The following is a 22,938-nucleotide window of genomic DNA, read 5'->3' on the forward strand; positions in this document are numbered from 1 at the left end:
CCATGTGAGGGTTCAGCTGGCACCTCGGGGCCAACCGAACCCCCCCCAACCAAGTCATCCAAAGGTTGGTCGCTGGGTGACGGATCAGAGGAAGCAAGCGACTGAGCTCTATGAGTATCTAAAGACCCAGGCCCCACCGCACCTGAGGAAGAGGCAGGGACGGGAATCCTAGAAGGGCCATCATGAACACCCACAGACTTAGACGCCACCACTGGCTGGGCTGCCGAGCGAAGAGACCCCTCAGAATCCTCATGTGGTACAGAAGTTTGAACCTTAGAAGGAGGGGAGTCATCCAAAAACTCCTCACTCGTTTGAGGTTGGCAGATGCAACCTCCATCTCTGCACCAGAACTTAAAGCATTAGAAACTATAGTGCCACACTGTAAAGAAGCGTGAGCAACAGTAGCAGAGCGGGCAGATGGTACAGGAGCAGCAGTCAGTATAGGAGTAGCAGCCAATACAGAAGTATGAGAAATGCTGTTTTTTTTGGATATGTCAAGACAAGGATGCACAGGAAGGACATCGGTAGTTTTGGATGTGTCAAAGCAAAGTGTAGCATCGTCACAGGTGTTTGTCACAGGAGGAACCGAAGGAACTGGGATGGGGGAGGCACTCCCAGACGCTGGAAGAACCACCACAGAGGGGACACCGTCACAGACAGGAGGCACCTTCCTGGAGGAAGCACAGCTGCTTCCAGGCTGCACTCCCTCAGTGGAACCCCCCGGGCGAGAAGGCCGGGAAGTAGAACCCCGAGAATTTGATGGGGCATTGTGTGATGGCAGGGGCACCTGCCGGGTAGCTTTATGGCGAGACAACGCAGCAGCAAAAGGTAACCCCAGGGCGAATGAACCGCTCCCTTACCCTGGCCTTTGCCTCAGAAAAGGAAATTTTCTCCTTCGTTCGGACAAAATAATCTCGTATTCATATTTGTATACTTCGCAATCCCTTGAGGCGGCTGCATGTGCTCCTCCACAGTTCAAACATTTAGAGGGTTGAGAACAATCATCTATACCATGAGAAATTCCACCACAATTTCCACACACCTCAGGAAGACCAGACGCTTCCCGCCTGCAAGAACGGCGGACATGACCAAATCTTTGACAATAATAGCATCTTCTAGGTCGGGGAACATAAGGTTTAACCTTTAGCTTCCACCATGCAGCAGTGATGGCCTCCGGCAAGGTAAGACAGTCAAATGTCAAGATAAGAGTGGGCGTGGAGGTTAAAACCCCATCAACCTTCTTCATAATTCTCTGTACTCCTACAACACCCTGAGGAGCCAGCCCCTCTAAGATGGAAGAATCAGAACATGAGATGAAGTCACGAGAATACACAACCCCTCGGGACTGGTTTAGGACCAAGTGACGAGAGGTAGATACAGGATAACCAGTGACCATAGTTAGGGACTGGATGTAGGAACTCTCCTCTTCATTCCTAGCTTCTAGCAATAGAGAACCATCACCCTGCAAAGAGACCTTGGGGGTAAATCCACATGCTGAAACTAGACCACTGTGAATCTGAAAACAATTCAGGTTCCGGAAAGAAGTACCATTATCCATTTTAAGGACTACGTATTTTGTGTAAGAGTTATTAGCAAACACACCAGGTAACACCTCGATAGGAAGGGCATCTTCATTCGCAATTTTGGCAGATGACCCTGGGGGTACAGGGTCATCGGCCAGAGAGTGACCAGGTGATGCCAACTCGTGTGGCTGGTCACCAACCACACGTGTGGTTAAAGGAGTTTGTGATATATCCATATATACATGCTTTACACAAAATGGCACCAGGAGCCAAGAGAAACCGCCTACCAGGGAGTGAGGGGACCGAGCACGGTCTGATGGGAGTGGGGTACCTCGTCCCCAGAGGGTGTCCCAAAAAGGACACCCCGTGCTACGAAAGTTTGCTCCCACCAGTGCAAAGACCCCCTTCCCCAACACCTCCCAGCCCAGACACCCAACCAACCATAAGGACAGCACCGACGCGATCCCTCTGGAGGGCAGTACCGATGACCCATACTTTCCGGGCAGTGCTTAATTAGACCCCTCAACCACAGCCCTACCCGCATGGGAGACCCTGCCAGATGTCGTTACATCCACGGGCAGGCTTGTGGGATCACTGGGGCATGCAAGCCCCCCCACCATGACAAGGTGGCTGCCCACGGGGGGACATCATATTATGGTGTTAGTCTTTTTTTATAATTCGGGATTGAAGATGGAGGGATGACAGTTTTATGTCAAAGTTAAAGTGAACAGAGTGCAGGAGGAGGATGAGTAGGTAGTGGTGGTGGTAGTAATTGTAGATGGTAGTGGTAGTAGTAGTAGTCAGCGGATGGGAGCCCATTCTATAACATGGACTAGGATATACAAAGCGATATATGTCCTCCTTCCCCTGTCTTGTATCCTTTATATACTTTGAAGATCCCCCTAAAATAAAGATGGAAAATTTTATATGATGGAAAACATTATCATGGACCAAGATGAACTGACCAGAGAAGTATTGTTGGAATCCATATAGTTTTTTATTTTAGCACGTGGAGGTGCGGGGGGGGGGGTGACCCCGAGAGAAATAATGGGAGGTGAAGCTCCCCCATTACAGATGAGAGTCCACTGTGCAACATGTGGTAGCATATCAAACCCATATCTTCCCTCCTTTCACTATTTGAGAGATTTTATTTTCGTGAGGGGGGGGGGGCCTGCCTCTCCTAAAATTGTGGCTGGAAAATCGTATACTGTATAGTGGATGGCCTTCCAAGTAAACAAGCAAACTCACCTGGGAAGTTTCATTTAAATCCATCAATAAGCCTACGAGAAGTTATGGGCCACGCACACACACAAACACACACAGGCTAATCACGAAACAGCATAACGCGAGTTGCCGAAAATGATACCATCCTGCTTCACAGGACCGATACATATATATATATATATATATATATATATATATATATATAGAGCTAAATTATTCAGACTATGCATATGTACTTCTTTATTCCCATATTCATGGAAAGCCAATATCCATCCAATTCCGAAGAAAGGAAGTTCGTCTGACCCCTCTGATTACAGACCAATAGCTGTCACATCTTCTCTTGGTAAGGTATTTGAAACTTTAATAAGCACATTGTTAAACATCTTGAATCCAACAACTTAATTAGTGATATACAATATGGTTTTCGCCACGAACGATCCACCGTTGACATGCTCAATCTCTTAACTCATATCATCCATCAATCAATTGATCTTTTTGGAGAAACTCATGCAGTAGCTCTTGACATCTCTAAAGCTTTCAACAGAGTATGGCACCATTCCCTGCTGTCCAAACTCCCTTGCTATGGACTAACGTCTTTTGTTCCTTTGATACTCCCTTGCTATGGACTAACGTCTTTTGTTCCTTTGATTTCTTCGTATCTTAGTGACAGGAAAATAAGAGTAAAAGTAGATGATGTATATTCCAATTTCCACTCAATTAACGCCGGCGTGCCGTAGGAACAGTTCTGGCGCCAACCCTATTTCTGGTTCATATTAATGATCTCTTATCTGTCACCCACAATCCCATTCACTCATATGCAGATGACTCAACACTACATAGTTCATTCAAACTCAGACACCCATTCACAAAGTCTAAAATCTCTACCTGTCAACTCAGTACAGCCATTTCCATAAATCAAGATCTATCTACCATCAGTGAATGGGGAAAAAACAACCTTGTCTCTTTCAATGCTAGTAAAACTAAATATATACTGTTAACTAATAGACAGATATTGCCAGATTCGTACATTACCTTCAGTGCTACTAATATTCCCATCTCCAAAAGTATTGAAATTCTTGGCGTCTCACTTAACAGTACCCTCAGCAGGACTTCTCATGTCAGATCACTTGCTAAAACCGCCTCAAAGAAACTTGGATTATTGTACAGAGTCCGTAACTTCTTCGCCGATGAGCAGTTAGCTATAATTTATAACAGTCATGCGCGCTCTCAGCTTGAATATTGCTCACCTTTGTGGAATGGTTGTGGAGAGGTTGCATTAAGACAACTAGACAAAATTCAGAACAAAGCTGTTAAAATCATTAACAACCCTGTCATTACATATAAACTACCTCCCCTCCATGTAAGAAGGAATGTTGCCTCCCTTGCATTATTTTACAGATATTTTTTTGGCAAATGCTCAGACGAAGTTGCGTACATAGTGCCACCTCTCCATGCCTTCCCTCGTGCTACACGGGCATCTGGTAGCGTTCATGACTGGAATGTAACTCAGCCATATTGCAGAACTTCTGCCTATCAGAATTCTCTCATTCCCCGAACTGCATCTCTCTGTAATTCGCTTTCCCAGAGTTGTTTCCCTCCAAATTTCAACCCACAACTGTTTAAGTCTAACTGTTACAGATATTTTATGACATGAAGACGCCAGTAATCTGGTGTATGGAGTTTTTTTTATTTCTTACTCATTTGTTTTTCCTTCCTCCGTTCTGCTATTTAAAATATATATATACTGTATATATATATATATCCATCATCCAATCCTACGTTGCCCCATGAGGAGCGTAGAAGCCCGGGGCTAGGCAGTTGGTCATGACATTTAAGATGAGAGTGAATTTAAGATGAGAGTGAGTTTAAGATGAGAGTGAATTTAAGATGAGAGTATATATATATATATATATATATATATATATATATATATATATATATATATATGTATATATATGGAGCCTCTATGGTACGGTGGTAAAGTGTGCGTTTTCGTACACTGAAGAACGAGGGTTCGCGCCCCACCAGGGTAATAAACTTTGGGAGCGTTCTTCCAACCACATAATGCTTTGGCGGACATCAGGGGTGCTGTGGTTGAACCAGTGTCGCATACTATAAAGTATGCTTGCACCCAGTCGGCTTGTGCAGGCCGATTACACTTGGTTCACAGAATACACACACATTCAAAGCCACTCCAACACAACAATTACACTTACAAGCACTTCTCACCCTACATACACTCTCTACTAGAAAGCCTAAGCCATACATTGGCTGTATCGTCCCCACTTCGGTAGGGATAGGCCGGTCCTGCAGTGGATACTCAAACGGCTGATGATGATGATGATGATGATATATATATATATATATATATATATATATATATATATATATATATATATATATATATATATATATATATATATATAAAGTATCATCGGACTGGCACGCCTTAACCCACAAGACCACCAGGCATATTCCATACCTGTTTGAGAAGTATGTGCCTTTCCCGTAAGGATGTTTACTACCGGAGCTCTTGCGACCGTCAATGTTTTCCTTGCATATCCCATCAATCAGGTCTTGGGTTGTGCCATGGAACAGCTTCTGAATGTTCATGTCGCGGTTCTTGTAGCTGTGGGAGGATAGGGTATTAACATACAGTCAGTCTTTCAACCAAAGGATACAGTTTTCATATTACTCCTGCTGCAATCAGACCATTATATCTCTGGTATTGTAAGGATTAGTGAAGATTATGTCTCAGCCGTCCATACTGTATGAGTTGTTGCTGAAACCTTTTTCCATGGTGGTACCGACGTAGCTGGAAGGCTTCACTGGCGTGTTATACAAATGTCCCTCAACCTGCCTTCTGTTCAGCAGAGAGGATGGTGGACTGTAGGAGAAAGGCAACTTCAGCCTCCAGTTCACCGCGTCTGCCTCCAAATGAGCCCGGGTCCATGACACCGGCAACAGCAACAACATATCAGGTATTTTCCATGTTGAATAAATTGTCTTGAAGTAGCAAAGAAAAAAAAAAAATGTCATCAATAAATGTCATTACATTCAAGGGGCGAAACAGTGGAACCAAACAGGTGAGTAATAATGCATGAATGCTTTGATTTATTTTGCGTGAGGCACACTTATCTAACAATACATGTAAACCTCGTTGTAAATCAAGGATGTGCTCCATATTACATATTTTTCCCTCCTGTACCACTGATGCCATAAATTTGGAGAGTGAGTGGGAGGGGGAGGGGGACACGCAATAATCTTCACAAAATGCAATACAGCATTAATAATCAATTGGAAACAGCTTAAAAAATAAAATATTAACACTAATAACAGCACAACTGGAAAGCATTCAGAGAGTGCAGATCTCTGCCAGTGCCATTAAAAAAGAACCAGATCCTTCTATATAGGATCCAGATCCGCCCCCAAATTCAATCATTCTTTCTTGGTCCATAGCCCATCTTTCCACAAAATTTCATCAAAATCCGTGCATAACTTCTTGAGGAGTAGACTGTAGCACCAATCGAGCAGGGCAGTACTCCCAAGGTGGATGGAAAGCTGATGACAGGGAGAACTGGAGCTTCCGTTTCATCAGCCCTCAAGACTAGTTCCTGGCTATCCCCCTTTGCTGAACTTTTTCAGTGTTTCAGTAACACAGAGAGTACGCCAGTATGCTCTGCAGTACAAGTTTTTCTAACAGTCAACCCCAAACTACATGCACGGTAAACCAACTTCTCAAAAAGAAAAAGAAGAACATCAATAAATCATGCCTCAAAGTCCCCACGGGGGGGGGGGACTATAAATTCCCCAACCATCCACCCCTCTCCCGGTGACGACTTAGATCCCTAGAACCAATGTCTGACTCACTTCTTCATTTCTGAACATTCACGGCCTTTCCTCTAACTATCTCTCTCTCGAACACCACCTCTCCTCCTCTAAACCTCACTCTCTACTTGAAAAAGACTCAGCTGTCTGAGGCAACTGACAGCAAACCCTTATCTGTTTCCTCCTACTTTCTCTATACTCATTTCAAAGCCAAAGGTGGCTGTTGTGCATATGTACGCAACGATTTATCTTGCTCTTGTGTTTCTGAACTTGATTCTTCTGAATTCCCTACTCTCTGGCTTCGGCTTTCTTGTCATTCTCTGACTAAATATATCTGCGCTGTTTACTTATCTCCTAATTCTACTATGAAAAATTCTTCGCCTCACTTCTACAACGGAACACATTCTATCCATTTCTCCTTTCTCTGAAATCTCCATTCTAGATTTCAATGTTCACCATCACCTTTGGCTCTTCTCTCCTTTCACTGATACACATGGTGAACAAGCCTACATCTTTTCTACCCTTAATGACCTAGAGCAGCTTGTACAGCACCCTACCCGTATCCCTGACCACCCTGGAGAGAACTCCAACATATTTGACCTCTTCCTTACAACTAATCCTTCTGCTTACACTGTTAATCTTTCATCTCCGTTGGGCTCCTCCGATCATAACCTTACTACCTTAACCTGTCCTATCACTCAGGTACGGCCTGCAGACCCTCCAAAGAAACGTCGTCTGTGGCACTTTGGAGCTGCAGACTGGGAGGCCCTCAGGCAGTACTTCTTTGATTTTCCAAGGAATAATTATTGCTTCCATGTCCGGAAGCCATCTGAGTGTGCCTTGCACATTACGGAGGTTATTCTCTCAGGCATGGAAGTATACATTTCCTTCTCATATCCTTTGATTAATGCAAGAAAGCCTTGGTTTAATTATGCTTGTTCTAATGCAGTCCATAACAAGGAGAGGGCCTATAAAAGATACCAGAGCCATCCCACCCCTGAATCACATCTTGTTATGTTTCTGCCTGGAATCGTGCTATGGCTGTTCTTCGCTCTGGTAAAAATAATTTCATCCGTACTAAATGCTCTCAACTCTCCAACTCAAATTCTTCCTGCTCCTTCTGGCACCTTGCCAAAAACCTTTCTAACAACTTTACCTCATCATCCTTCCCTTCTTTTTTCTACTCTGATGGCTCAGTAGCTATGTCTTCTACTGATAAAGCAGATCTCTTCGCTCAGACTTTCTCCTCCAATTCCACCTTAGACGATTCCGGTGCTGTTCCTCCATCACTTCCCCCCTCTGACTTCCTCATGGCTAATATTAAAATTTCTTCAGGTGATGTGTTTTCTGCCCTAACTGGCCTCAATACTAACAAGGGATATGGGCCTGACGGAGTCAGTTCTGTTGTCCTCAAGAACTGTGCTTCTGTGCTCACACCCTGCCTAGGTAAACTCTTTCGCCTTTGTCAACTTGTACCTTTCGTTCTTGCCGGACATTTGCTCTCATTCAGCCAGTCCCAAAGAAGGGTGACCATTCCCAACCCTCTACTGTCCAACTGCTTTAACATCCTGTCTCAAAAGTTTTTGAGTCAATTCTCAACAGAAAATTTTAAAGCATCTTTCCTTTCACAACCTTCTTTCTGAACGTCAGTATGGGTTCTGTCAGGGGCGCGCGACTGGCGATCTTCTCATCTACCTTTCAGACTCCTGGTCATCCTCCTTTCGGGATTTTGGAGAAAGTTTTCGCATTGCACTTGATATCTCAAAGGCTTTTGATCGAGTCTGGCATAAATCTTTAATTTCCAAACTACCCTCACATGGTTTCTATCCTTCTATCTGTGCCTTCATCTATAGCTTTCTTTCTCATCGTTCTATAGCCGCTGTCGTTCTATAGCCGCTGTTGTTGATGGCCATCGTTTTTCTCCTAGATCTATCAACAGTGGTGTTCCCAAGGGCTCTGTCCTATCTCCAAGTCTCTTCCTTTTGTTCATTAATGACCTTCTAAGCTGTACATCTAACCCTATCCACTTGTATGGTGATGATTCCACCCTTCACCTTTCTACTCAGTTCCCACAACGTCCATCTCAGCAGTTACTTCAACAAACATGGGATGAGGCTATGGCACGCCTAATGGCTGACTTGACTCACGTCTCTGACTGGGGTAAAAATAACTTGTTTTTAATGCATCAAAAACTCGGTTTTTACACTTATTAACCCAACACAATCTTCCATAGGAGTACCCACTAATGTTTAACCCTTTCGCGCACAGGTAAGTTAATAAGTTTTGTCGGACATGACGTGCCGGCTTTTCTCTCCTTCCCCCCCCGCCTGCCATGCGCTCCTAAAAAGTGTATTCTCGGCTTATTTTCACCACCCAAACATTTTTATTTTGCCACAAAACCCACACATTCCTATTCGTTGTTGTTTGTTCTATGCGGGAAAAAAAAAAAAAAAAAAACTATACGTACTATTGGCCACAGAAGTTTCGTTCCTCTCATTGTGGGCGATTTGATGTATGTGGCTACGTTGCATTCTCCCCCTCTACACCGCCTCCCTCCACCCGTCTCCCCAGATAGCTTCTGAGGTTTATGAACCGCGTTGTGAAGCACCTGAACGTCCGAGTTTACTGCATGTTACTTGATATGATGGGCATGATATATTATGCCTGTTGCTAATGAAAAATTGCGTGTTTCATGACTGTATTCATTTTTGCAGGAGTTATTAGAATGTATAAATGTGTCATGCCATTTGTACCAAATCACAGTAGTACTACCAAATACTAAAGCATCTGGCGTTACTTCCGACATTCTTCCAGTGTTATTAATGACTACACTCTTATAATCTGCTTAGGCCGACCAGTGCTACGAACAAGTTAAGGAATTTTTTTTTTTCTCATATATTCATTCACTTATGAATTCATTAATATCGAAAGAGTGAGAGCAACAGATTTAAAATAGAAATTAAGAATACACACAAGTCTTTCAAAGTGATAAACACATTAGAAACTGGCAACATCCAAGGGTGAACATACTAGATGAAGTAATATTGTAATAAAAATTAAAGAAGATTACCCGACAGAACACTGACAACCAGATAATTAGATTGTGTCGATAATATAGGTGATATGGCAGCCCTATCACAATCTAGGGCTCAGCCATAAAATCCCTCGTTACGACAGTAAAATCGGTGTAATCTTTTACCTTTCTTCCATCTTGCGTTTCTCTGTAATACCAGTATCCACTAGAATAAGACCACTGATGAGGAGGGATCCAGTAATGAAGCCATTATGTGAACGGATGTGTCAGTCAGAACGCATGTATGAAAAATAAAGAAACGGCATCAGAAGTGTGACTGTAAAAAAGCATAATAATACGGCGCCGTCAAACAGGGGTGGAGGATGAAAAGGCTCACATAGGAAATGATGAAAGGCAAATAAAAAGTGAACACTAATGAGTATGAAATACTCTACAGACAAAAGAAGAGACTGAGCGACGACAATAACATGTCGAAGGACAAGGATAGACGTGGAAAGGCAAGGTAAGAAGGCGAAGGATAGGAAGACTGAAACCAAGTATATAAATGATATATGAGTAAGTATTTGTCGGTATTAATAGTCATTCTATTTGTAATATATATTACTGTATGCAGTTTTACAAAAGGAAAGGCAAGGTGAGAAGGCGATGGATAGGGAGACGGAAACCAAGTATATAAATGAGCTATGAGTATTTGTCCGTAGTAATAGTCAGTATATTTGTAACATATATTACTGTATACAGTTTGACAAAAGGAAAGGCAAGGTGAGAAGGCGAAGGATAGTTAGACTGAAGCCATGTATATAAAAGATAAATGGATATTGTCCGTACTAATGGTCATAATATTTGTAACATATTACTGTATATAGTTAAAAAGATATATGGGTACACTATAATGAAATAACTAAGCATCATTTACTCTGCATTATTTCTTCGCATCTGTATATTTGTCCGTAATAGTAGTCAGCGTATCTACCTATAACCTATATTACTGTAAACGGTTTGATAAAAATAAACGAGGAAAGAAAGTGAGAAGGGGAAGGATTGGCAGACTGAAATTATATATGGAAATATAATCAAATTAGTAAACATTTACTCTGAATTATTTCATCATATTTACATATTTGTCCGTAGTAGTATCATTGTATCTATAACATACTGTATTGTGTTTTTTTATAAAGGTAACCATTATGCATATATATATATATATATATATATATATATATATAGAGAGAGAGAGAGAGAGAGAGAGAGAGAGAGAGAGAGAGAGAGAGAGAGAGAGACGGGGCGGTGGAAGAAGAAAAACAAATTACCGAGAGAAACAATGATAGAGAGAAACTCTAAAATTATCCGGTAACCAAGTCAGAGGCAGCTCATGACAAATGACTATGTTTATGAAACAAATGTAGATAAACATTTTATTTTCCCAAATATACTGTATTATGGAAGATTATTCAGTTATGTATTACAGTTAACATAATATGGCACGCATCGTGCATGAAAACCAGTGAATCATCGTCACTAAGCTACATGTCAATGTAATAAGGAAAAATATGTAATACATAGTGTTTATTTTATAATTATTACAACATGAAGTGACATTTTCCCTGCAAGGAGAACCTTAAAAGAAAACATATATATATTGTTTCCAATTTTGACCCGATACCTTTGGTTATTTACGCACGTTCATACATGTGTAAAAGGTCATGCATTTCATTTCATATATTCACAGGACAATCCTTAACTTCTCCCACCCGGTAAATATATAAACTTAAATGATATTGATACAGTCAGGTAACCAAACATGGTTACAATAAAAGTTTCAACCTGTTCAAAATTAAATCTACTGTATTTAGTCCACCCTCCATCGCATTCTATTACATCTTGCAATCGCTGTGGCATAGATGAAATATCATTATATATGATGTGTGCATTGCGTCTGAATGTCTCCCACTCAGCTCTGCTGTGATCCATTAACTGGCGGGAGGTTCTCTCCTGGCCAGGCACCCATGAATTAACAATGCTTCCCCATACATTTTCTATAGGGTTGAGGTCACATCCCCTGCTAGGCCATTCCAGAAGCTCTAGATGTCGTTGCTCCTCAAACCAGCATCTGACAATTCTCGCTGTGTGGATGGGCGAATTACCCAAGGAATGGAGAGAAAACAGGACAGGTTAACGATTTTCTTGCAGTGTTCACACGTGACCGGTAAAGTTCATTCCTACTGCTTGTAGGCAATGATTAAGACTAATTCCAGTAAAAAATCATCTATCTTTTAGTATAATGAATTTAGTGAGAGCCATTAAATACCCAAATGGTTGTCAAACTGGTCTTGAAATTACGATGAGACAGTTCATATGAATAGGACCCCAATGCACTTATTTTTAATCATGAAAAAGTGTTTAATTGTAAAAGTTACTAATAGTATATGGCATATATATTTACTATAAACAACAAACACACACACCTGCATATAGATGATCTGCTCAGGATAAGGCAGGGCAAAACTTCGTACACTAGGCAGCATTACCTCTTCCAGGATCTCTATGTATTTTTCAGAGTTGAACCTCCCGTCTATTTCTGCCATTTCTCCAATTCCATAGAGGTGTATCCAACCCCACACATTGGCCGTCACATGGCCACTTCTGGCCACCTCGTAGATGTTGCGCCTGTTATACCTAGTGCCGTTTACCCTCCAACAGTGAAGTCGGCCATGGGTTGACGAAGAAAATGACTTCTCATCTGAGAAGATAACTCAGCCCCAGAATGATAAATCTTTGTCAACATGCTGGTGAGCAAAGCGAAGCCTGGCCTCACGATGTCTATCGTCAAGTAGCCCTTTCACTGCAGGAGTTCGGTGATGATGTCCTGTTTCGTGAAGTCGCCTCCTAACAGTTTCTGCAGACACATTCATATGCAGCCTTTCCTGAATAGCAACTGCGTTGATGAAAGGATCGTTTTCAACTTCGCTAATTATTTGTCTGTCCTCTTGAGGGGTGGTTTTTCTCGGTGCTCCACACCTAGGGCGATCTAGTAGACAGGCAGATTCCTCCCATCTTTGAATCCACCGTCGCACAGTTGGCTTAGATAAAGTGTGGCCTGCTTCCTTCATGCCAATAATTTGGCCTCGCTTTGCTAACTTGTCTTGAGGTGGATCCATTGCTTAAGGTTGTCATTTCCTGGCGGTGGTGCAACGGGTTATGAGAACAAAACCGTGCCATGAGATATCAGAACACCTCGGATTCTGAGGAGTAAATCCTGGAGGGAGGGGAGGGGGAGGAAGAGGGTGGATAAACGCCTTCCTTACAGATGGTTCGGAGAATTCGCACTTTACAATTTGCATTCTTCCTTCCCCCCCCCTCTCTCTCTCTCTCTCTCTCTCTCTCTCTCTCTATATATATATATATATATATATATATATATATATATATATATATTTTTTTTATATATATATGCTTAATGGTGTGTATTATTTTTTTAAACAGTATACAGTAATATATGTTATAGATATAATGATACTACTACGGAAAAATATATAAATATGATGAAATAATTCAGAGTTAACGATGTTTACTTACTTGATGATACTTCCCAATATATCATTATTTTATATACCTGGTTTCCGTCTTCCTATCCATCGCCTTCTCACCTTGCCTTTCCTTTTGTCAAACTGTATACATTAATATGTTACAAATATAATGACTATTACTACGGACAAATACTTACTCATAGCTCATTTATATACTTGGTTTCCGTCTCCCTATCCATCGCCTTCTCACCTTGCCTTTCCTTTTGTAAAACTGCATACAGTAATATATATTACAAATAGAATGACTATTAATACCGACAAATACTTACTCATATATCATTTATATACTTGGTTTCAGTCTTCCTATCCTTCGCCTTCTTACCTTGCCTTTCCACGTCTATCCTTGTCCTTCGACATGTTTTTGTCGTCGCTCAGTCTCTTCTTTTGTCTGTAGAGTATTTCATACTCATCAGTGTTCACTTTTTACTTGCCTTTCATCATTTCCTATGTGAGCCTTTTCATCCTCCACCCCTGTTAGACGGCGCCGTATTATTGTGCTTTTTTACAGTCACACTTCTGATGCCGTTTCTTTATTTTTCATACATGCGTTCTGACTGATACATCCGTTCACATAATGTCTTCATTACTGGATCCCTCCTCATCAGTGGTCTTATTCTAGTGGATACTGGTATTACAGAGAAACCCAAGAAGGAAGAAAGGTAAAAGATTACACCGATTTTACTGTCGTAACGAGGGATTTTATGGCTGAGCCCTAGATTGTGATAGGGCTGCCATATCACCTATATTATCGACACAATCTAATTATCTGGTTGTCAGTGTTTTGTCAGGTAATCTTCTTTAATTTTTATTACAATATTACTTCATCTAGTATGTTCACCCTTGGATGTTGCCAGTTTCTAATGTGCTTATCACTTTGACAGACTTTTGTGTATTCTTAATTTCTATTTTAAATTTGTTGCTCTCACTCCTTCGATATTAATGAATTCATAAATGAATGAATAGATGAGAAAAAAAAAAAAAAATCCTTAACTTGTTCGTAGCACTGGTCGGCCTAAGCAGATTATAAGAGTGTAGTCATTAATAACACTGGAAGAATGTCGGAAGTAACGCCAGATGCTTTAGTATTTGGTAGTACTACTGTGATTTGGTACAAATGGCATGACACATTTATACATTCTAATAACTCCTGCAAAAATTAATACAGTCATGAAAATCGCAAATTTTCATTAGCAACAGGCATAATATATCATGCCCATCATATCAAGTAACATGCAGTAAACTCGGACGTTCAGGTGCTTCACAACGCGGTTCATAAACCTCAGAAGCTATCTGGGGAGACGGGTGGAGGGAGGCGGTGTAGAGGGGGAGAATGCAACGTTGCCACATTCATCAAATCGCCCACAATGAGAGGAACGAAACTTCTGTGGCCAATAGTACATTAAGGCTGTGTGAATAAACATTCAAGGACATACATCTTACTTCCCAACATCAAAGTCGAATGTTTAGTAATCAATCTCTACATGTTATACCATCATTTGAAAGAAAATTTTATTAGCTTTCGAATGCCGGAGGTCCCAGTTTGATGCGAGGTATGGTGTTCGAGTAATAAGCGAAAAAGTAAAACCCATTTGACACTTTTTTTTTTTTTTTCGGGGAGCACTAGCAAAAAACTTTTCTTGCCACTGTTATGCTTTTATCATCCTCTGCAGAATTTAATTGGCTTTCATTTGAGCCCACAACAGTGATCCTAGGCCTCACAGTTTTCAAGAAAAATGCAAAAAAACCACGGTGTACCCACGCCATGTCGTGACCGTAGGGCATTTTCATGCCTTCCTCTAACCTACTGCACATATTTCACCAATTCTTTGTAAACTAGATATGCACACTACATTGACATGATTCACTGTCACTATTATTATAGCTGAATATACTCACATTTGGTGCAGGGTAGAGGCAGTGTAGCTAATTAGAAACAGTTGCACAATCTTCATTGGGCCAACAACTGATAACGACCAGGATTGCTTCACAAACACCAACTTTCCTATTGCAAACACTAAATCTAATCACAACGGTGCCCAAACACTATATACAAGCACTAGTATAGTTAAAAAGGTTGCACACCCGGGACGGGGGTAAGAGTGGAAATTTAACCTGTTAACTGCGCACTGCAGATTTTTGGAGGTGTCTGTGGTGCACAGACATAAGGGGTAAAAATGAAATTTACCAAGAGCCAAATTTTTCTTAGGAATTGACAGAACACATGCCAAAGTATACAGTAACAAAATACTAGCTCAATATTTACCTTGGTAAAGCCATGGATGAACATCGAAGTGTCTGATTCCCTACTGGAATGTATGGTTTTCATTTTCTTTTCCGGTTTCGATTTTGAAGGCTCAAACACGCTTGCATGGGTCAGCCTTGGTCACCATGGCACTATATTCGAACTTCACCTGCGCAGCCAGGGCTGTATTGAGCAGTCGCACTCGGAACAGCCCAGGCTGTATAGAGCAGTTAACGGGTTAAATGGACAGAACCACAGTATCTTCCCCACTCACAGCTCATTCGGTACTGAATAATCTGTCCGCTCTCTTGCTGGTATCGGGACTCACAGTTGCCAACTCATTACTTTTGAAGAGGAGCAGGGAAGCTATGACGCCTCCAAAAATGACGCCGATCGGCAGAAACTTTTCCTCTGACGAAAGGTTTTATGCTTTAATGACGCCAAAAGCGTCAACGAGTTTGGTGGCAGTGCGTGGAGGGGTTAATAATATCCAGCTCAATCCTGTATCATCCTTGAATATGCCAGGGGTTTTATTCACTCGGGACTTAGCTTAGAAAGATCGCATTGCATCTCTTGTAAAATCTGCTTCCAAGCGATTAAGTGTGCTAAGCCAACTCCATACCTTCTTTACCCCTGCACAGTTGTTAACTTTATACACAGATTTTATTCGCCCTTGTTTAGAGTACAACTTTCATGTGTGGGGAGGCTCCCCACATACAGCTCTTCTCAATGGGATGGAGTCAAAGGCTTTTTTTCTTATCAACTTTCCTCCTCTTACTGCTCCTTTCAACCTCTCTCTTTGCCACACTATTGCATCTTTATCTTTTTTCTATCACTACTTCCATGGTCACTGCTCCTCTGAACTATCTGCTTGCATCCCTCCACCTCTACGATGGATGCGTAGCACCCACCTAGCAACAAACTCTCATCCTTTTTCTGTCCAACTCTCTAATGCAAGAGTTAACTGTTACTCCCAGTCCTTCATTTATACAACAGGTCAACTCTGGAACTGTCTCCCTCTGTATGTATTTCCTACTTCCTGTGATGTCCAGTCTTTCAAATTCAGTGTGTCCAGGCATCTCGAAATGAACTGATCTTGAATTTGGCTCTCTTTTGTACTGTTTTTGTTTATTCTTGGAAGGAGCAGTTTGCAGGCTCCTTGCTGTTGGTTCATTCTTGCATTAAAAAAGAAAAAAAATCTCGGATCTGGATCCACCCCCAAATTTAACCAAGTCTTCCTTGGTTCATGACCCACACTTCCACAAAATTTAATTGAAATTCATTGAAAACTTTGGGAGATATTGTGTAGGATACTCTGGATCTGCCCCAAACATAAATAATTTCTTCCTTGGTCCATGGTCCACCCTTCTGCAAAAATTTCCTCAGAATCCATTCATAACTTTTTTAGTAATCCTGCTAACACACATACCAATAAACGAACACGGGCAAAGGCAGAGGTAAAAAAAGGGCAACCCATAGCTACGACCTGTTATGTACGTACAGTACGCACGCCTACAGTCAGTGGGGACACAGCAGTACTTGCTGCTCACTTTGTAATCCTGCCCTGGTTAGACTGAAGTAGAGGCCAGGGTTTCACACCAAATGAAGGCCTGTAGTCTAGTGTCTGTATTTTTTTAATGCAAGACAGAGGGAACTGGAAGCCCAGAAGCTTGTTTCCTCCCAGGAAATAGAGAGAGAGAGAGAGAGAGAGAGAGAGAGAGAGAGAGAGAGAGAGATTGTTAAAAAAAAAAAAAAAAAAATCGATTCATTTGGAATGCCTAGAAACACTGCATTTAAAAGCGTGGAGGTCCCAGGAAGAAGTACAAACATAGGAAAACAATACCAGAGTTGACCTGTTGCATACATGAAGGACTGGGAGTATCAGTCAAGTCTTGCATTAGATACAAGGTGCGTACAAGAAAAAAAAAAAAATCTACCAGGGTTTTAAACCTTGGTAAAACCCATTTTCTTCACAAAGATTTTATATATATATATATATATATATATATATATATATATATATATACCAGTATTTATATATTTATTTTTACGTGTCTGACCCTGGGCAAAGGCTTCAGTGCCTATTCCCAAGTCCCAGTAGTCCTCCTACATCTCATGTCACCAGTTTCGGCACTATCACCCACCATCCATACTGAATACAAGCTAGAGCAGTCTCATACAGGATATTTTTATTTCCTGTTTTATTATATACAGTGTATATGTTCATTTACTGTTTTATCATTTTCATCTAATTCAGTGTTTTCTTTCTTATGCAAGAAAGACGGAATCAAAGTCCTGGAGCCTGCGAACTGTTCCCTTCAAGGAAAAAAACATAAACAAGATATCAGAGAGCCAGATTCAAGATCCGTTCATTTCGAGATGCCTGGACACACTGCGTTTGGAAGGCTGGAGATCATAGGCAGTAGGAAATACACAGAGGGAGACAGTTCCAGAGCTGCCTGTTGCATACATGAGGGGCTGGGAGCAACGGTTAACTCTTGCATTAGTGAGCTGGACAGAAAAGGGATGAGAGTTTGCTACTACACAGGTGCTATGCGACCGTCGTAGTGGTCGAGGGATGCAAGCAGACAGTTCAGGGAAGCACTGACCAATGAAGTAGCGACAGAAAAGAGATAGAGATAAAGATGCAAAAGTGCAGTGAAGAGACAGAGGTTGAAGGGAGCAAGTAAGAGGAGAGGTAATGAGACAAAAAACCTCTGGGGGTATCGGGACCAAAAAATTGCAAGAACCAGTGCTTTAAGGTTTCACTCTCTTTTTTGTTGTTGCTGTGGCCTTAAGCTCATTTGCACATGAATGTGGCGAACTGCAGGAAATCAGCCTTATCAGCCTCTCATTTCCAGAAATCTTCAGTTCAGGTTATTCTGAGGGTTGGTCTATGTTGTGTGAATGAGATAGTGTGATGTATGTTGAGCAGCTGCATTATAATGATGGCTGGATAGATTTTTATGTATCCTCTTTTAAGTCGAAGGGCTGTCTGTGTTTTGAGAGCGTTGTGTATACTGTATGTGTTGTGGTGTGGGGGCATTACAGTGAGGGAATAATGGATTGTTAGTGAGTTGTATTTTTGTTAGTACTGAAGCACAAAAGAGTGATTGTCGTACTGTAGTCTGGCCAGGTGCACTTGCGGCTCGCTGGGAAGGGCAGATCTTCTACGGTACAGGTAAGTAGCCAGCTGAACCCCAAATCCGTATGGCAAGACTATGAAGTGAGTGTATACATGGAGGAGTCTGTGTATCCCATTTAATGTATTTTATAAAGTGTTGAGTACCTGACAGGTGTAGGTGAGGTGGAGCCAGGATTCTATAGGTGTGAATGATGCATAAGTGAGTGGCTCATTTCACTGACAATGCTATGACAGTTCTCCCACTTCCATATTTCCATGTCTTCTGTATACTAGATCACCCCATCCTTAGGAGGGATAAAGATGATGGTGATGATGTAATGCAACTGAATATGTTCAATAAAATATTGGTTAAAACTAACAATGCAACAAGTTCTTTGTTGCCCTGTTTCTATCTCCCATATTGAAGTTAACACCCACAGCCAAATACAAAAAAGATTATCGATTTAAATTTCACTGCTAAGTACTATTACGGTCATTAGTTTCTTAACTCCTCTGGCTAGATGGATGTGGAGGACAAAGTTTGGGAAAGGCCTGAGCAGATACTGGCGTCTGTACAGTGTTATGAGTTTCCCCTACCATAGATTACCAATTCACAGAAAACTGCAATTATGGTGCACATCCCTGACATAAAACGAGAACAAACTGTACTTGGAAAAAAAAAAAAAAAAAAATATATAAAACTAAGAGCAATACAGTATTACAATGATACCTGCGTGCAAAATCAGCCTTCTTGTACTGCATGAGGCGCCAAAGGTACTGGTTCTGTAGCCTGTGTACGGAGAGTATGGCGGCAGTGGGGAGTGTGAGGCGAACACGACTGACCACATCCTGGTATTCTTGGGTTCTGCTGTCCAACATCACTACGGGCAATATCTGTGTCAGCTTTGAAGGCTTTCTGGCACGCTCTTCATATCAATATACATCTACGTATGGTATAGCACGTTAATATTACCGTCTGTGACGTTTAAGTTTGAAAGTTTGAATGTAATGGAGAAGAGGTGTCTGAGGATTGTGTGTGGATTGACGCATATAGATCGAGTTGGAAATGATGAAGTGTGATGAAGAACTGGAGATGTGGGGGAGATGGCTGATCGAGTTGAGTAGTGTGTGTTGCGATGGTTTGGACATATGGAGAGAATGGATAATAATCGACTGGTGAAAAAGATAACTAGATCTGGTGTGAGAGGTGTAAGGATGAGAGGAAGAACACGAATAGGATGGATAGACAGTCCGAAGAGAGCACTGCATGCAAGAGGGATGTCTGTTGAGCCAGGAAGAGTGGCTGTGCGTGACTGGAATGAATAGAAGGAAATTGTGAATGAATAAATCATGACGTAGCCCTGAGGGGATATTCTCCCGCATTTTATCTGATCAGTTGATCAGGTCAGGTGCGGGTAAGGGGACGGGTCCATTATGATGTGGCAAGGGTAAACCAGCTCTGCTGTCAGGCCGTGCAGCAGATGTCACTGACTGCACTGCACAGTTGACCCTCGTGTGGTGTGGTGCGGTGAGGATCCGTCCCTTCTCCCCTTTGGGACTAAGAGGCGAATGAATGTGTTTGAATGGATGAGTAAATTGGGAGTGTGTCGTCTTGTCTCGGCTACCTCTTGGGGGAAGCAGCCTAGGTATATAGATAGACAGGTAAACATTTAAGCAAATTTTGCATATGCTGACTGGAATAGAAAATATCTTACACCTCTTTATTTTTCTTTATGAGGCATAATTCAGCATATGACATGATGCTATTCTTTGTCGTCTAGGATACTTACGCAAAATGTCATATTCGTTCGATTATAATGGTTCCAACATGCCTCCAAGTGACAGCCTGTGTCATCTAATGGCAGATATTTATTCTGCTCAATCACTGGCGGGTACTCCATTGTCCTGTATCCAAAGATCATACTGTATGACCTCATCCCAAGTCTTTTTAGGTATGCCTTTCACAACTCTACCTTCACCATTCACACTCTCACCCTCTGTTCTCATTTATCATGCTCCATCCACTCAACATACCTAAACTACCTAAATCTACCCCTTCTCATCACAATACATACTTTCCTCTCAACTCTTCATTCACAGTCCTAACCCCCCCAAGGCCTGTCATTCAAGGACACATTACGCATCTATCTAACATTCACATCTCTGTATTTCTAAGCCTACAAATGTTCACCTACTTCACTGCCCAGGTCTTCCTACCGCACAGCAATTAACTCCTAAAACATGCTGCATACAAGGACCCCACAGCACACAGGAAGAGCCCTATCGATGTCAGGAGGGCCACCAACTCCCCCTTAACTTCTTTCAACTACTCTTTAACCCTGACATTCTGCTAGTTCCAGCTCCACCTCCAGCACATATGTCCCTCAAAGAACAAAACTCCTCCATTCACCCAAAAGACTCTCCAGCAAGGCAAGTCCTTTCCTACTCACTCTGCTTCTGCATGCTCTCCTGTACATACTGCATACACAAAGTATTATTTAGCAGCCTACCTCCAATACCACTACATCTATGTTCTCACTTACCACAACAACTAAACAAAATGGTGTTACTTTCCAAACCTTTGTGGCAAACTCCCTCTCCTTTGACAGTACAGTGATCTCTTGGTTATCACACACTTGGTTATGCTGTAATGGCTTTGGTTATCACTGCTAGATGAAAATCTGCACTACTGCTGTTATCACGCATTTTATGGCTAAAAAACTTCCATTATCTTACATCTGAACTTTCTTCTGACAATGATGGTACAGAATCTGTGGTTCTGATGGCTTTGAGGGATACAAAGACGAGGCCTACTTTAGGAGCTAATCCCAGGTGATGGAGACCACTAACTCTCCACCCCCTAACCTCAGAACACCTTACTGCAAGCCCATCTCAGGTCTGCATATGGTATGTATTTCTTCCTTATTGTGCCCTTTAAATCATATTCCCTTAACCTAACCATGCCAGGGTGTTTCTGATACTTATTATAAGTCTCAATGTATTTAGTGACAAAAACATGTCAGCAAGTGGGTTGGCAAAGAGTTAACACCCCTCCCCGTAAAACAACTAACTTAAATAGCCATTCCGCATAGGATTATGGCGTTTGGCTACAGATAGATGTATTAAGTGGGTGTAAACTGTTGTAAAAGGGAAAATTTGGGTTTACAAGTGCCAGGTGCCAATCACGATAAATCCTATTGGTTCTGTGCTTTTGTTATTCACTATATCATTATCATGCACTAGGTGTGGTACCAATTATGCGCAATAACCAAGAAACCACTGTATCGCTACCTGCCCTAGATATCAGCACTTTTGTTTTCTCCGCATTTACTCTCAAACCCTTCTACCTCATTCTACCTCTCCACACTTCATAATTCTTTCCTTCACCACTCATCTGTTCTCCGTGATCAACACCAAGCCATCAGCATACAACAACCCTTTTGGGAAACCAGTTCTGAAGTCACACGAGAGAGCATCATGTACCATAAAAAACAATATGGGGCTTAAAACTGACCCTTGATGCACACTCGTATTCATGGAAAACTCAAGACTCTAGCCTCCATTTTTCTCTTACCTGGGTGCAAGCACCCTGGTACTGTACATTGCCAAAACCATTCTAGCCAATTCCCAATCCCAAGCTTTCTCATTGCCCACTTCACCACCTCGCAGGGAACTCTGTCAAAGAATTCTCCAAATAAATAAAAAGTACACATCTCTCTCCTATCCTATATATCTTCCTGAAGCTGTCAGACAATGACAGCGGTCCCTTTGCCTGGCATAAACCCAAACTGCATCTCATCAATATTCACTCTCTCCCTTATCATACCTTCCAGGACTCCCTCCATTATCTTCATTGTTTGCCAAAAGCTTTATATCTTTAAAACATCCTCTTTCGAGGGCATCACACTTACCCTTATACTCACTCAAGCTCTTCAGTCACTCATCTGGAGCAACATACTCCTATAAAATGTTATCAAATCAGTAACTAACCCCACTCACATATCTGAAATGATATAAGTACAGTAATACTGAAGAGAATAATAAGCTGTACTGTATGATACAAAACAAGTCATTAAGGGCGAGGAGCTAGAAAGCCTGCTAGTTCTGAATACGAACCTAGTAGGTGGGTCTGGTCTCTCTTCATGGGTAGCCAGTGAGCAGGAAGTGACCCCTCTCTGCTGTCACTCTTTGCAGCCCGCTGGTATGCAAGTCCAGTGGGACGTCGGCGCACCTCTCGAATCTTCCCAGTGGTCATGTTGGTCTAAGGGTTTTTAATTTCATCAGTTATGCAGGATCCATAGCATCATTTTCTTCTGGTTTATTTCTCCACTGGGTACATTAATATGCTCCTGCTGATTATCAGTGCAAACAATACT

At 41.8% G+C, this 22,938-nt stretch overlaps 1 protein-coding gene across 1 annotated transcript in view; it reads right to left on the minus strand.

Annotated features, from left to right (window-relative positions):
• The window catches only part of LOC145396176 (protein mono-ADP-ribosyltransferase PARP12-like), a 42,613-nt gene that overhangs the window by 15,628 nt on the left and 4,047 nt on the right, over positions 1 to 22,938 (minus strand). The window contains exons 3-5 of the mRNA XM_080269617.1: positions 22,679 to 22,823; positions 19,293 to 19,443; positions 5,230 to 5,376 (exon numbers count right to left, since the gene is read on the minus strand). Coding sequence (XP_080125743.1) covers positions 5,230 to 5,376; positions 19,293 to 19,443; positions 22,679 to 22,823 — 443 coding nt within the window. The remainder of the gene's footprint in view (positions 1 to 5,229; positions 5,377 to 19,292; positions 19,444 to 22,678; positions 22,824 to 22,938) is intronic.

Source organism: Coenobita brevimanus, chromosome 35 (assembly GCF_032717465.1).
Source record: "Coenobita brevimanus isolate Jiangsu-jjx chromosome 35, ASM3271746v2, whole genome shotgun sequence".
Classification (NCBI taxonomy): domain Eukaryota; kingdom Metazoa; phylum Arthropoda; class Malacostraca; order Decapoda; family Coenobitidae; genus Coenobita; species Coenobita brevimanus.